At 44.8% G+C, this 15,844-nt stretch overlaps 1 protein-coding gene across 1 annotated transcript in view; it reads right to left on the bottom strand.

Annotated features, from left to right (window-relative positions):
- Positions 1–1,810: 1,810 nt before the first annotated feature.
- LOC126249077 (trichohyalin-like) overlaps positions 1,811–15,844 on the bottom strand; it is a 180,181-nt gene continuing 166,147 nt past the window's right edge. The window contains exon 4 of the mRNA XM_049950728.1: positions 1,811–1,883. Coding sequence (XP_049806685.1) covers positions 1,811–1,883 — 73 coding nt within the window. The remainder of the gene's footprint in view (positions 1,884–15,844) is intronic.

Below are 15,844 nucleotides of genomic sequence, written 5' to 3'. Positions count from 1 at the left end.
CCACTGAAGTAACATGATCAACAACTTAGATATCAGAATGCTGTAAAAGCATCCAATCCAAAAATATTTGACACCAAAGAGGAATCAACCACTAACAATCTTACTTGGTGCTCCCAATTCTCATATTTTGGTGCCACAACCAGTTGACGTCTTAACAGAACAAGCATCTGCTACAGTTTCTGTTAACTGTTACACAGCTCGCGATATGTATGCCACTTTTAACAACGAGGCCAAAGCTCCAGTATCAAGCTGAAACAACTGAGCATCCAAAAATATACACCTGTATCACAGGATTGTGCACTGGGATGATGATGTTTGGTTTGTGGGGCGCCCAACTGCACAGTTATCGGCGCCCGTACAAATTCCCGACCTTCGCTCAGTCCAATCTTGCCACTTTTGGGCTGGCTCTGTGCACTATGGGACTCAACTGCTGAGGTCATTAGTCCCCTAGAACTTAGAACTAGTTAAACCTAACTAACCTAAGGACATCACACACATCCATGCCCGAAGCAGGATTCGAACCTGCGACCGTAGCGGTCCCGCGGTTCCAGACTGCAGCGCCAGAACCGCGCGGCCACTTCGGCCGGCGCCACTTTTGGGAATGATGATGAAATGATGAGGAAAACACAAACAAGGCAAGTGAAAATCCCTGAACCTGCCGGGAATCAAACCCGGGACCCCGTGCTCGGGAAGCGAGAAAGCGACCGCGAGACCACGAGCTGCGGGATTGTGCACTGTTTGCCCGAGTTGTGAGCTAGGCATGGAAAATGCATTAGCTGACAAAGTAGTCAACATTGTGAACATTACGCTCAGTAGCACTGACAGCAATGATGTGGCCCCTGTGGTTGCAACCGAAACCAACTTTATTTAAATGCAGACATTTCCATCACTTATGTTTGGCAACTGAGGCATGTGCTACAATCTAACCAACTTCCCACTGACAAGGAGGTGGCAGATTATCTTCTCCTGTACTGGACCACAAATTGTGATAACCACCGCACCTTTCATATGGAGGCACATCCATTCATGGGGAAAGCTTATTCCTATTGTCTACCTTATTACATTGCTTAACAGAGCAGCAGCAAGACTGCTTTCCGACAACTAATGGTGACACGTACGTCAGCCCCTAGGGAATAAGTCCCTGCTGTGTAGTCTGATGAGGTACTATGAGAAAAACTAAAATCCTCTTACGCTATGTGGCACCTTCGACAAAGGCTTCCTGGATGGTCCAGACAGTTCGTATGACCATACTAACTGTGCCACATCACGTACAGATAGATAACTAATCTGAAGACTTCACTTCCGACAACTGGTCCAAAGCATATCTTTTAAATATATCCTAGATAATGGAATCTGCACAACATACACCACACTGATGACATTCAAATATACAATCTCTGGGCGAACCCCGTAAGTCTTTTGTCGACTCACATACAATTTTTTAACATGCTTTTGTTGCCAATTTAACTTGAGCCGCACTGCCAGACCTTTCAATTTACACTCAAAATTAGTAGTCACTGCCATATACCAATCATCAAATTTCAATGAAGTAGGGTCTGAGTGCAGACAAAATTTTTGCACCAAATTATAAAGAAAGGAACAAGAAGAAAGAAGGTCTGCACTCACATCTACAGGGTCACTAAATGTTCTTACATTTCATGTTGTTGTCTGACCTCTCCACACCTATGTTGAGAAGTCCAAAAAGGAAGCAGGTTTACAGAGACAAGGAGGGTGCCTGCTGTCAGTGACACCTGTTTCTGCAGTTGCTCTCGAGATAACACTTGCAGGAGGACAACATGTCACTACATCATTATTGTAGTTGCTGCTGCTGCTGCTGCTGCTGCTGCCACCACTGCCGCCACCACCGTAACTCCATAAACCGCCTGTACACAGTGATGCAACTTAATCAATGCATGTGTGGGACACACTCATTTTCAGAGTAAGGGTTCAGACGCTTTAAGTCACAGACTGGGGGAAAACACCATTCTCTATCTAGGCTGTACCATGTTGCCAACACCAAGAGTTTTAACATTTGAAGAATTGAACTGACCGAAACAACACAGTAGCCAGAAATGTGAGCATCACATGTAATATATCAAGAGACGAAACCAAAAGTGTTACCCAAAACAAGCAACGAGTGGGTGCAGCTTAGTTTGTTCATCACACGACTTTTTTCACAGGGAGTCTTGCATTTGGATGGGGTAGGTGATGCTCCTGACCAGAATGGAGTAGGTGGTGTCGGTGGTGGCGGCGGTGGCGGTGGTGGTCATAGGATATATTGGACAGGTGTTTCATCAGGCATATGAGCCATCAGCAAGGGGTTGGGAGAAGTGGTTGTGTAGGGATGGACGAAGATATTGTGTGGATTTTGTGAATGTCAGAATAGCACTGTTTGAGGAGTTTGTAGTATAGTGGTTGGGACATTCCTCATTTTAGGCCATAATGAGATGATGTTGAAACCATAGCAAAGAATATGATTCAGTTGTTCCAGTTCTGGGTGGTACAGAGCCTCTGTGGCTGTACAGTGGGACTTTTGGAGATGGTGAGCAACTGGAGACATCTCCTGTGCCACATCCCTCCAGTCACCCACCACCTCCAGAAGTCCCTGGAGCATTCCCCTTGTGACTCAGTACCGTGCAACAACTGAATCGTATTCTCCACCAGGACCTCTCGTCATGACTTGAAATGAGCTATGTCCTACCCACTCTCCTTCCCACCCCTCAAACAGTGGCATTCTTCCACCCACCAAACCATCCCTAGGCAACCCCTGCTCCCAACTCCTTGTCTAATGGTCCATATACCTGTAATATAACTGGATGCAAGACCTGTGCTGTACGTACTCCCATCACCACCTACTACAGTCCTGTCAGAAGCATCACATACACAACCAAAGGCAAGGCTAATTGTGGACCATGTCATGTGATATACAATTTAAGCTGCAATAAATGTTCCGTGTTCTACTTGAGCACGACAACCGACAAGATTTCTGCAGGAATAGCCACCGTCCAACTATGCCGAAAAAACAACTGGATCACTTAGTTGTTGAGCATGCTGCCCAACACTATGTCCTTCATCACAGCATTTGCCATATGCTTCCTACCAACTCTAGGAACTGCAATCAGATCAGTAGCCAGAGGCTGACTAGCTGAGGGCGCTGACAGTGAGCCCCCAAACCCATAGTAACACAGCTATGGACAACAAGGACAAGAACAGCAACCACAAGCAGATGCAGCAAATGACAACAATAGTAACAAAAACTATGAATGGATATGACACTAGACAAGTCCACAGAGTAAACCAGATCGAGGGCCAATACGTGGCAAGACTCCTGCTCAGTCAGAACTTGACTGACACAGAGCCCCTGCACTGCCAGCTTTAGAGGGTCCCTACGAGTACCGATAGGCTGGCGCAGCAGGTATGGCTCACACACAGTTCTGTCGTGCTGACGTCAGCGCTCAATAGTTATAGGGGTGCCATGTAGTAGCTGCCATCCATGTCCATGCCTTCTGGCAGGCTATCCAAATTGTCAAATCAGACACCACATACCCCGTCTCAAAATGGGCACACAGGGATCATAGGGCCCCGGTCGATGCCTTGTGGGGTGCAGTGGATGCCACCAGATGGGAGAAAGAACGTGGGAAATTGGGCACTGCACTTGGGAACGGCAGTATGACGGATGACCGAGGCACAGACTGAGGCAACGGTGATGTTCCGACCTCCGTACCTGGGCGTACGGGAGCTGCTGTCCTCGAGTGGAAATAGCGCATGTTAGGAGGAGGGAAGTGTGAGGGCAGGGACACCAACTCAGTGTGATCCTCTGCTGAAGGTGTAGGGTGGAGGAGGGGCTGGAGTCGGTTAATGCACTGACACACCAAACCTCTTGGGGTATCGACCATTTTAAGGGGCCACCCGTGAGCTGCCACCACCACAGCTGGCATCCATGAGGGATTTGTCCCATAGGAAAATGCCTTAACAGCGGAACCAGGAGCGTGTCATCCAATGTGTAAGGTCTGGGGTTCTTTGGTTTGGGGTGCCAGGAGATGGAGGAGAGTACACAGCTGACTATCGTTAAGGAGTTCTGCTAGGCTGTGGTCATGCATAGGGGTGGACCTGCTGGTGCTCAGGAACATTGTGAGAGATGCTATCTTCCTAGATGCAACCACTGCCTTCAACATTTGCTGCTTAAGTGTGCGTGCCATCCACTCTGATTTGCCATTGGAGGAAGTTTGAAATGGAGGGTTACACAGGTGTTTGATGCAATTAGTGGTACAGAACTGTTCCCATGCTGTAGAAGTAAATTGGGGCCCATTGTCAGTGACAATGGTGCAGAGAATCTGTTGAAGGGCACTGGGCATGGCCGCAGTGGTGATGGACACTGTGCTGGCCATGTAGGGGTAGTCAGAATCGAGCCGAGGAAGGGGCCAGCGAAATCTAAATGAATGCCATCCCACGGGTGACAGTCGGCCAGAGGTGAAAGACTGGAGTGGAGCAGCCTGATGGTTAGCAGAGGCAGAACAGCAGTGCACCACAACCTCCACATCCTCTGTCAGACTTGGCCAACAGGCACGTCACCTGGCACAGGCTTTCATCCGGGACATACCTCAGTGTCCACGATGGAGGAGTTCCAAGACGTGAGTGTGTAAGGTAGTCGGGATGACAACATGAGGGGTACCGAGCCCCTCAATCCACCAGGAGCACATCAGAGATGATGGGAAAACAGAGAGGTGAGCCCAGGCCCAGAGCTTGTAAGCAGCAGACTTGGAAAAATAAGTTGGCTACCTATGAAGGACATAATGTATGACATGCTGCAAAATAGGATTGTGGTGTGTGTGTGTGTGTGTGTGTGTGTGTGCGTGCGTGCACGTGTGCGCCACCACATGAGTAATGGTCATGGGAAACACTCCCAAGGTATGTTGTCATTCCATATCAATGTGAAAACATGGGAGCACCAGTTGGTCAAACACTGGGTCTCGTCCTGAGGGCAAACAGGGAAGGGCATCTGCATTTGTGTGTTGTTCAGTATGCTTCTAGCTGATGGTGTAGTTGTAGGAGCTAAGGAAAAGAGCCCAGCACTGACCCCTTGGGGCCATCTACTCGGTAATGTGAGAGCGTGGCCCAAATAGTGCTACAAGCAGTTTATGGTCTGTAACGAGTGCAAATTGGGACCCAAAGAGATAAACATGTAATTTCTTCATAGCAAAGATGATTGCCAACATCTGTTTCTAAGGTACGGGAATAATTACGTTATGCAGGCGTCAGTATTTTGGATACATAAGGGATGGGTTGCTCTGTACTGTCATCATTATGGTGTGCCTGCACTGCACCAATGCCATAGTGAGAAATATCCACAACCAAAACAAGGGGGCATGACAGAGAGAAGACTGTAAGTGAGGGTGCCCCACTTAACATATGCTTCAGCTGTGTTAAGGCCTGCTCACAGGATGCTGACAGTGAAACAGAATGCCTTTTCTTCCACAACTGGTTGAGAGGATGAATGATGTATGCTGCTTGCAGAAAGAACTTTGAGTAATAATTCACTTTCCCAAAAAAAGCCTGCAACTGTTGGCAGTTTTTTGGACACAGGACAGAATCAGTAGCAGAAACAGTAGAATCAGCACGCTGAATCCTGTCCTTGCTGGGAAAGTGTTCCTGGAAAAACTGGCATTTGTGTAAACATCAGTTGACCCCTGCATCATGCAATGTAGAAAAGAGGTTATGCAGGTGGTCTTGGTGCATAGCACACATAACAATTAAGACATCCAGGTAACTGGAACAAGCTGGGATTGACACAGTAAACTGTACCAGGTATCTCTGGAAGATCACTTGAGCAGAAGAGATACCAATAGGCAAACTCTTGTATTCGTATAAGCCAAAAGGCATACTGATGACAATGTATTGTGATTCCTCATCGAGTAGAATCTGTAAACAAGGATCAGCAAGGTCTATTTTAGAAAAAAAATCACCTTCAACAAGCTTTGAGAGGAGGTCCGCTTGACATAGTATGGGGTTTGTTTCCATCAGATCTTGGGCATTGTTTATCAAAGTAAATTCTTCACACAGCCAGAGGGAACCATTTGGCTTCTGGACTACAACCAGAGGAGTGGCCAAAGCACTAGATGTGACCAATTCTAGGATCCCATAATCTTTAAGGTGATCGAGTTCTAGCTTGACGGCCATCCATTAGGAGACTGGAAGATGATGTGCATGACAGGACCGGGGCACTACATCTGGATGTAAAGAAATCTGTGGCACACACCAAGCCAGGCTCAAACAGGTGCGAAAGCACAAAGGTCAAGAAGTTCCTGGAAGGGTTGGTCGGTTGGTTTAAAAGTGGGGAAAGGGACTGAACTGCTCGGTCATCGGTCCCTTGTTCCTGTTAAAACAATCCCACAAGGGAAAGAATAAAACAAACGAGATGTACAGCACAATACCGCAAGGAAGGAAAAACCAAAAGAACCACAGAAAGACCACCAGCCTAAAAGCACCAGGGTGGAGGACACAGAGGGACAAAGGACATGTGTTGAAACTTAGAATAGTAAAACCCCCCTCACTTATAAAACTTAAAGCTAAATCAGTTGATGAGGCGTTATATGCTAAAATTAGCTACAACCAGTCTGGTAAACAAAGATTACGATGCAAGCAGCCAAAGCAGGATAGCTCGACAGCATATGGGCCACTATTAACCGGGTGCTGCACCAACACTGAGGTGGGTCTGTGTGGCACAGGATATAGCTGTGGATCACCCGATGATGGCCAATGAGGAGCCAACAGAGAACCACGGAGTCCCTGTGAGAGGACCGCGTGGAGGACTTCCCCATATTTGTAGTCTACTTAGTGGCACACAGTTTGTCGTGTGTACTGAGGTCATGTCATTTCGTCTCTGAAAGCCGAACAACCTCGTGGTGTAATACTGAACACAGGTCAGTTTCACAGATGCCCTTCTCCAGAAGCAGTTTCCACATAGCCTGTTTGGCCAGCCCGTTTGGCCAGCCTGTCGACAAGTTTGTTGCCTCAAATTCCGTCATGTCCTGGGGTCCAGACATACACCACTGAATGACCGGACTGTTCCAGGGCATACGTGGACACCTGGATGGTTGCTACCAAAGGATGGCGAGGCTAGCACTGGTTGATAGCTTGTGGGCTGTTCAGGGAGTCAGTACAGAGAGGAAATGACTCACTGTGACCAGAGCGGATGTACTCAAGAGCATGAGATATGGGCACCAGCTTTGCAGTGAAAACACTGGAGCCATCTGGCAATGAATGCTGTTCAATATGTCCCCTGTGAACACAGGCGAAGGCAACATGACCATCACCATTAAGCTGTCTCTGTAAACCACTTCATAGCCACAGGAAATGTCAAGAATCAAAAGGAAGTTACAGCAGAGAGCCATGAGGTTAACTGAGTCCTTAGGGCCATGCAAAAGGTCCACACGAAGCTTTGGCCTAGGTTTACATCGTGGAAATGTACACGAATGGACCGTGAGTAGAGGTAGTAAGGGGAAGGACTCCAATTCAGAGAGAAGTGATTAGACATGAACAGCAATCTTAAGCCCCAACCTGGGCTGCTGATGTGGGAGATGAATCACTGTGGTTGGGAAAAGGAGACGGTAATTCTGATGCTCAGGAGAGCTACAAATATGTGAAATGTAAATGGCGAGCAGTTGTGCATGTCTGATCTGAAATGGAGGGGCTCCAGCCTCCACCAGTACACTGGTCACTGGACTCCTCCTAAAAGCTACTGTCGCTAGTCTAATTCCGCAGCACTGCACAGGGTCAAGTAAACACAATGCTAAGGGTGCCGCCAAAGTGTAAACCACACTCCCAGAGTCAAGGCGGGATTGAACAAGGGCTCTCTAGAGCTGCAAGCAGTGTAGAGCGATCTGCACCTCAGTTGGTGTTGCTCAGGCAGTGGAGGGCATTGAGATGCTGCCAGCATTTCCACTTGAGTTGATGAAGAAGAGGAAGCCAAGTCAACTGGGTGTCGAAAACCAGTCCTAAGAATCGACATGCCTCCACTACTGTGAGTGGATCACCATTTAGGAAAAGTTATGGTTCTGGATGAATGGTACGATGTCAACTGATGTGCAGGACATATGACTTCATGGCTGAAAACTACAAGCTTTGGTCTAGAACCCTTGACTGCGCTTTTTGGATGGCTCCCTGTAGATGCTACTCAGCAACACCAGTACTGGAGGAGCAGTACAAAATGCAGAAGTGATCTGCATGCAGAGAAGGTGATATTGGCGGACCTAAAGCTGTTGCTAGACTGTTAATGGCCACTAAAAATAGAGACACACTCAATACAAAGACCTGTGGGACTACGTTTTCCTGGATATGGGGGGTATCTATTGAAGGCACCAATTTGGACACGTAAATGCACGGAGTGACAGGAAGTTTTGGATAAAAATCTGGAGTGGGCCCTGGAGACCCCACTCGCATAAAGTGGCAAAGATATAATGTTGCCAGGTCGTGTCGTATGCTTCTCGTAAATCAAAAAAGACGGCAATCAGGTGTTGTATCTGGAAAAGGCTGTTCAGATGGCAGACTAGGGACACAAGATTATCAGTGGTAGAGTAACCCTGGTGGAAACCGCCCTGGAATGGAGCCAGTAGGCCCCGTGACTCCAGGAGCCAACAAGTGCCGACTAACCACGCATTCTAACAGCTTACAAAAAAACATTGGTGAGGCTGATAGCTATCCACGTCTAACAGGTTTTTACCCAATATGAGCACTGGAATGATGGTCCTCTCCCACCATAGTGATGGAAAGATGCCATCGCACCAGATCTGGTTGAAAATGACTAGGAGATGTCCCTTGCAGTCCGACGAGAGAGGTGTAATCTTCTGACTGTGGATCCAATCGGGCCCAGCAGCTGAGTCAGGGCAATGTGCAAGGGCGCTGAGAAACTTCCACTCTCTAAACAGAGCATTATAGGGTTCACTGTGACGTTCAGTGAATGACAGGACATTCCCCTCCATCTATCATTTGAGGATGCGAAAGGCTGGGGGGGTAGTTCTCTGTCGCAGAGGCTCGGGCATAGTGCACAGAAAGGTGCTAGGCAATGACATTTGTATCAGTAGATAACACGCCATTGATGTTAATGCCAGGGACCCCCCCTCCCCCCCCCCCCCCCCAGCAAGGGGAGCTAACAGGAATTGGCAGAACTAATGGGGCTAGAACTGTTCTCATAGCAGCGACATAAGGGGATGTCATATGCACAGAATGTGCAGGCATTCAAATTTCGTCTTAGCCTCAGTGTAGGTCAATTGGTCCAGTGTCTTGTATTCCACAATTTTCCTTTCTTTCTGTAAAATCCTGCAGTCTGGCGAGCTAGGAGCATGGTGCTCTCTTCAGCTGACACAAATGGAGGGTGGGGCACACAGAGTGTAGCGATGTGAAGGATGTCCACAGTCTCAACAGGTGATGTGGGAAGTACAGTGGGAAGACATGCTCAAACTTCCTGCAGTTAGAGCACCGCATTGGGGTAGGTATATGGCTCGACATCATAGTGGTAGACCATCACCTCGACCTTCTCGGGTAATGTGTCACCCTCGTATGTCGAGGTGAAGGCACTGGTGGCAACATGATTATCCCTCAGATCCTGATGGACGCGCCACATGAAATTGACACTTCACTACTCTAAATTGGTGCACAGCCCGGCATCAGACTGCAAAAGAAAGTCCCTGAGCAATGTAATACCCTGCACCATATTTAAGCTCTTAAGGGGCCCAATGGTAATAGAAACATCCCCAGCTTGTCACAGGTGAGTAATGCCTGTGACTGGGAAGATGATGCTGGTTTTATCGAGACTGACCCAGATCGCATTTTGGACAATCCCTCCACCTCCCTAAAATTGTTCTCTAAATGCTCTACAAAAAACAAGCTTTGTCAACATGGATTCCCCATCAGCTCTCATACATATGAGGTACCAGTGTGAATTAGGTTCACTGCCATCCTTAGACTGGCATTCATCCCATGGTATGGCCAGGGAGGGGAACAATTTTGGGTCACACTTCCTTGCATTAAATTGAGACCTGGAGTGCTTAGAGACTGCTGATGTTTCATCACCAGGAAGTGATGACCTGGTACACTTCACGGCACGTCATCTGCCCTGACACCACCCATTCCGACCAGGGCCCTCCCCACGGGCACCACCCAGCTGCAGGATGGCCTTTGTTGGGAGTCCCAATAATGCCCCAGGGAGAGGTGCATCTACTTCTTGGTATACACGGGGAGTTAACAGCACAGGCATCAGCAGAGCAATCCCTGTGTAGTCAGGAGGCTACAACCAACAGGGTACATGGCAGCCCCACCACAATGGACTGGCTACCTTGCTCGATATGAGGTGCAAAGAAGTCCATCGTCGTCGTCAGTACAGAAACCGGCACGCATAGTGGATGGAGGAAATTGCACACAGGAAGGTATCCTCACCCAAAAGATGGAGTGTGAGCAGAACTGCAAAGCCGTGATGATGAGGAATGATGAAAGCACCTGTGCACGATGAACACGATGCACCAGATAAGGCACCCTTCTCCTATTAGCTCACTGTTTGGGAAAATTTGGAAAAATGGAGGTCAGACCCTACAGGGGGCCATTACAAAGGCTGAAATGTTAGAGACTCTTTTTAGTCAGCTCTTACGACAGGCAGGAATACATTGGGCCTATTCTAAACCCCGGACCTGCAGGGGGGTCCTGGAAGGGAACAGTGTCAGAGACAATCTGAACTTCATTTGCGATGGAGAATCCAAACAGCAACAAAGTATCCAGGCCAAAAATGTTGCCAGCGGAATGACTATTGACAACATGCAGTGTCAGTGGCCATGTAACCACCTTACAAGGTGTACATAACATCCGGGAACACTTTCAATTATTTATTGCAGAAGAACTAAACATTGCGCAGTTGTCATACATATTGCATTTTTAAGAGAAACTATGATTTTTTAAAATTTTTTTTACAGACATTCGATGTGCACACCACGAGTGACTGAGCAGACATCAATACAATAATCTAATTCTTGCCATAGCCATCCCAGCATGGTATTGTTGACTCTGGCAGTCACTTTCGTATTTTCTCAGGGAGGCCTGCTACATCATGTGATAGAGACAGCACATACACCAAATCTTTAATGCGTGTACGCATGCATGTGCGCACGCTACTTCATGAGATGGCCTTCTGGCCAGAAGCTTCTGGGTTTTGTAGTTTTTTATTGTGCATTACTGTGACTCAACATCACAACTGTATGGTGAGTAGCAATTTATACTTTTCATAATATAGTCATTATCCAGTCCTGGATTTCCACTGTCTGAAAAATTTTTCAATCTGTTTTTGTTGCCCTTTGTAGTTTGCTGACCATTGCTTGTACGACTATCTTTTAATCAATGAGACCTGTTTCAATGTAGGCACTATACAAAGTGTTGTTATTACAAGACACTATCACTGTAATAATATTGAAAAAAAAATAATTTTCAATGATATTACTGTATCCGTACAACTCAAACCATTGTAACAAACCTTACAACATTTTGGCAACAATTTATTATTAACCAACTTCATAACATGTCTTCTGTCTCTTGGAGATCTCTGGCTCTTTGGTGAAATGAAATGTTAGTACTATATGACAGTTTCTCTCCTTTCCCATTACAATAGGTTCCTTCCCGTCGACATCTATCAAACGGCAGTTTTAGGAACATTGAACTGGTTTACAACATTTACAACTGTACAGTGGCTTAGCGTGAGAGGAGACTGAGACTTAGTCTCCCCTGTATTCCTGCTTTAAAAAGATGCAATAGTAATTCATAACAAAAATATAAATAATTTTCTACTAAGAGCTCTAAATGTGCAAAGACATTAGCTTTGTAGCCCGCGCCGCACCCCGAGTATTGGTGTGTTTGCCTGCTTGAGACTCAGCTGCTCCCAGTCTCTACCTCCCTTCCCTTACCTGGCTGTGTGCGCCTGCGCGCTGTAGTGGCATTCTTGGCTCCCCTCCACTTCCCCACTTCCCCTCTTCCACGAAGGCCGGTGCGCTACACTTGCTAGCAGCTATCGAGACTAGTCTCTGCCGCTTCTATGCTGGCTTTTAACATGGAAGTGAACAGTCGCGCGGTTTGTGTTCGTAGTCATTCTTGTGTGATTTTAGTGCATATTTTCGTTGTGTCGCCAACATGAGTGAGCCAGCAACTGAACACCTTACAGAATGTTTATTAAGAATGCCTTTTTCTACATTAATGTATGCAATAAAGTGTGAATTGAAGGAAAAACGACCTACTCCTATACTCAGTGTAGTTTTAAGTGAAGCCAAACAAAAACGTACTTTTCAGACAGCCTGGTATGAAAAGTATACTTGGCTGACTGTGAATGCAGTTACTAACAGATTATATTGTTAAATATGTCTTCTGCTCGGTAGTGAAAAGGAATGGTGCGGTGAGGGAATTTGTACAAGAAAGAACTTTGACAGGAAAGCACAAAAGCATCAGATATCAAAACATCACCTGCAGAACAAAGAATCATTTCAGTTATTGGGCAAAAGTAGAATTGAGTACGCCCTTTCTGAAGGCGCTCGTCTTCCGGCAATGAAATAAAATGAACTACTTGCATCCAACAGGAGAGTATTGGCTCGTCTTATTCCGACAATTTTATTTATTTGTAAACAAGAACTAGGCTTTTGCAGCCATGGAGTAGACGAATCCTCTAGCAACTACGGTAACTATCTGGATTGTTGGATTTACTAGCTTAAGGAGAGCAGTTAACCCGAGACCATCTTTCATCATCTTCATCCTTTAAAGGAACTTATCCAGATATACAGAATGATGTAATAGATCTAGAAACAAAGATGATGTGACTTACCAAACGAAAGTGCTGGCATGTTTATGGATACACAAACAAACACAAACATACACACAAAATTCAAGCTTTCGCAACCAGTGGTTGCTTCATCAGGAAAGAGGGAAGGAGAGGGAAAGACGAAAGGATGTGGGTTTTAAGGGAGAGGGTAGGGAGTCATTCCAATCCCGGGAGCAGAAAGACTTACCTTAGGGGGAAAAAAGGACAGGTATACACTCATGCACACACACACACACACACACACATATCCATCCGTACATACACAGACACAAGCAGACATTTGTAAAGGCAAAGAGCTGTAACAGAAATGATAACTTTGGCAGATAATGAGAAAACAAAATCTGAAATTCAGAACTGCAATTTCATTTACATTCAGGGTGATGAAACATTAGACACATCATGCAAGGGTCAAATCATTATAATATTCAGGTACCGTATTGCAGACAAAATTGAGGAAAGATTCATTGGATTTTACGATGTTTCTGGAGATAAAACTGCTGAAGGTGTGTCAAACATTATTCATGCAGTATTGAAAGAATGGAATGTGGAAGGAAAAGTGGTTAGTCAAACAGATGATGGTGCTTCAGTAATGGAGGGCAGAGAAAGAGGACTACAACAACTGGTAAGTAGTTCTGACTCCATGCACTGTTTATTCATTGTTACACACACCACCTGAATTTGGTACTGTTACATGCCTCCAAAATCATATGACAAGTACACATGTTTGTAAGTGATAGCACTACATTCCACACGTTTTTCAGCAAATCATCAAAATGAACTGTATTGCTAACTGAGAAAGGATTTAAACTGCCTTACGCGAGCAACATTCACTGAAACTTTCGTTCCAGGGCAGTTTCAACAATATCTAGTCATTTCTCAGAGTTATATGGTACTTTTAATTATATAATTGATGATACAGACTCTCAATGGGACCCAGAATCTTTGAGCTGTGCTGATGGAAAGAAACGATGAATGGATGATCCTACGTTTGTCTACTTGCTTTGCTTCTACCGAGGGTGCTTTGTTTTTGTCGATCATCTCTTTAATGCTCATCAGTCAAAATCTGTCAGTATAATTACTTGCCACAATGAATTCAGTACTGTTTTGAGAAACTTATGACAATTAAGAACAGAAACATTCGCTGATGAATGCATTAAATACAGCTTGTGTTTGAATGGCATCTTATCATCCTGTGACAGTCAAAAGACACATCTCATGGCATTAACTTACGAGATAATGGATTTGCATATTGTTCAGGCGGAAAGAAGATTTAAAGACTTTATCCCAAATTCAGTTTGTTGAACTTCTGAATGAAAAGTGTTTCCCAAACTATCAAAAAGAATTCCCAAAGTTGAAACTGCTTCAGTTATTAGAACAGTATCTTTACGAACAAGAACAACTTGAGCATGAACTGTGTAACATATACGCTGCTGAGAAAAAACACTTATCTCCAAGAATCCTCTTAAAGTACATTGTCAACAATGATTTAAACTCTGTGTATGAAGAAATAATGAAGTTCCTGCTTTTGGTTTTGACCCTACCTGCAATTATAGCAAGCATAGAAAGAAGCATGAGTACTCTTAAATGAGTGAAGAATTATTTAAGAAATTCAATGTCCAACACCCGGCTGTCGTGTTATAGCACGTTAGCAATAGGAAAGACACTACTTGGAGAGCTATCCAGTGATCAGATCTTTGTAGACTGAGTTATAAACTTATTCGTGTAAAGAAAAGATAGGTGCATTGCACTTGTGTACAAGAAAATATAAGTGCTTCTTCTCTTGCTGCTGGAGTTCTACAGATTTGTCATCCTTTCTTGAACAAGATAGTTATTATTATTATCAATATTATTATTATTATTAGTGGTGGTGGTAGTGGTAGTGGTAGCAGTAGTAGTAGTAGTTTTTGTTTTTTTATTTGATGAATTTTGTTTCTGTTGTTTAAATTATTGTTTACTGTACTATTTTGTCTCCCTATAATAACTGTGGAGTCTCCACAACCTTTACAACCACACTACGCCACTGCAACTGTGAATCTTTTTACCTGAAATACCCACAGTTACACAGTGAATACTTTGCTACTCTTTGATATCGTGTAAACTGTCATAACACGCAACATGTATGTCACCTTTTTTTATACACTTTCTTTTCAGCTCTCAAAAGGACAACACATGAAATATACAATCACTCGTCATTATCATTTGTCCGAAGTATGGTTTGTATGTAGTTATCCGTGACGGTCTATCCAGTGCGCTCCTCCTCATCTCTGTGAAACTTCAAAACCCACGTCAGTGGAACCTGCTTACTGCATCCAAGCCTTGGACTCCCTCTGCAACTTTTATCCCCTCACACTTCACTTCCATCTGACAATCCTTTGATGTCTCACAATGTATCCTATCAACTGACCCCTTCTTTTAGTCAAATTATACCATAAGTTTCATTTACTCAATTCAATTCAGTACTTCATTTGTTATTCGATCTATCCATCTAATTTTTAGCATGCTTATGTAGGACCACATTTAACAACCTTCTGTTCACTTCTTGTCTTAACTGCTTATCATCCACATTTCCATTTACTACAGAATAGTACCTTCACAGAAGTCCCTAACAGTGAAGCTGACATCAGCTGTGAAGAAATTCCTCTTTTTCACAAATGCTTACCTTGCTATTGCCAGTCTGCATTTTATATCCTCTCTACTATGGTCATTTATTTTTCTGTCAAAATAGTGAAACAAATCTAGTACTTTTAGTATACTTTTTCTAATATGATTCACCCAACATCACCTCATTTCTGTTGTTTAACTTTTGTTGATATTCAACTCTCAATCTCTTTTTCAAGAACCTAAATATTCCCTTCAACAGCTTCTCTAAGTCCTATGCCATCTCTGACACAATAACTGTGTCTCATGCAATCCACCATTTTTTTTTCTTGCCTCTGAAGTTTAATTTCCTTTCCAAATTTCTTGTTTGTTTCCTTCATAATTTCCTCAATGTAAATTGGCCAC

This window comes from Schistocerca nitens, chromosome 3 (genome assembly GCF_023898315.1).
Source record: "Schistocerca nitens isolate TAMUIC-IGC-003100 chromosome 3, iqSchNite1.1, whole genome shotgun sequence".
In the NCBI taxonomy this organism is placed as follows: Eukaryota; Metazoa; Arthropoda; class Insecta; order Orthoptera; family Acrididae; genus Schistocerca; species Schistocerca nitens.
Note: the sequence above shows the minus strand (reverse complement) of the source record. Positions and strands in the feature narration are given on the sequence as shown.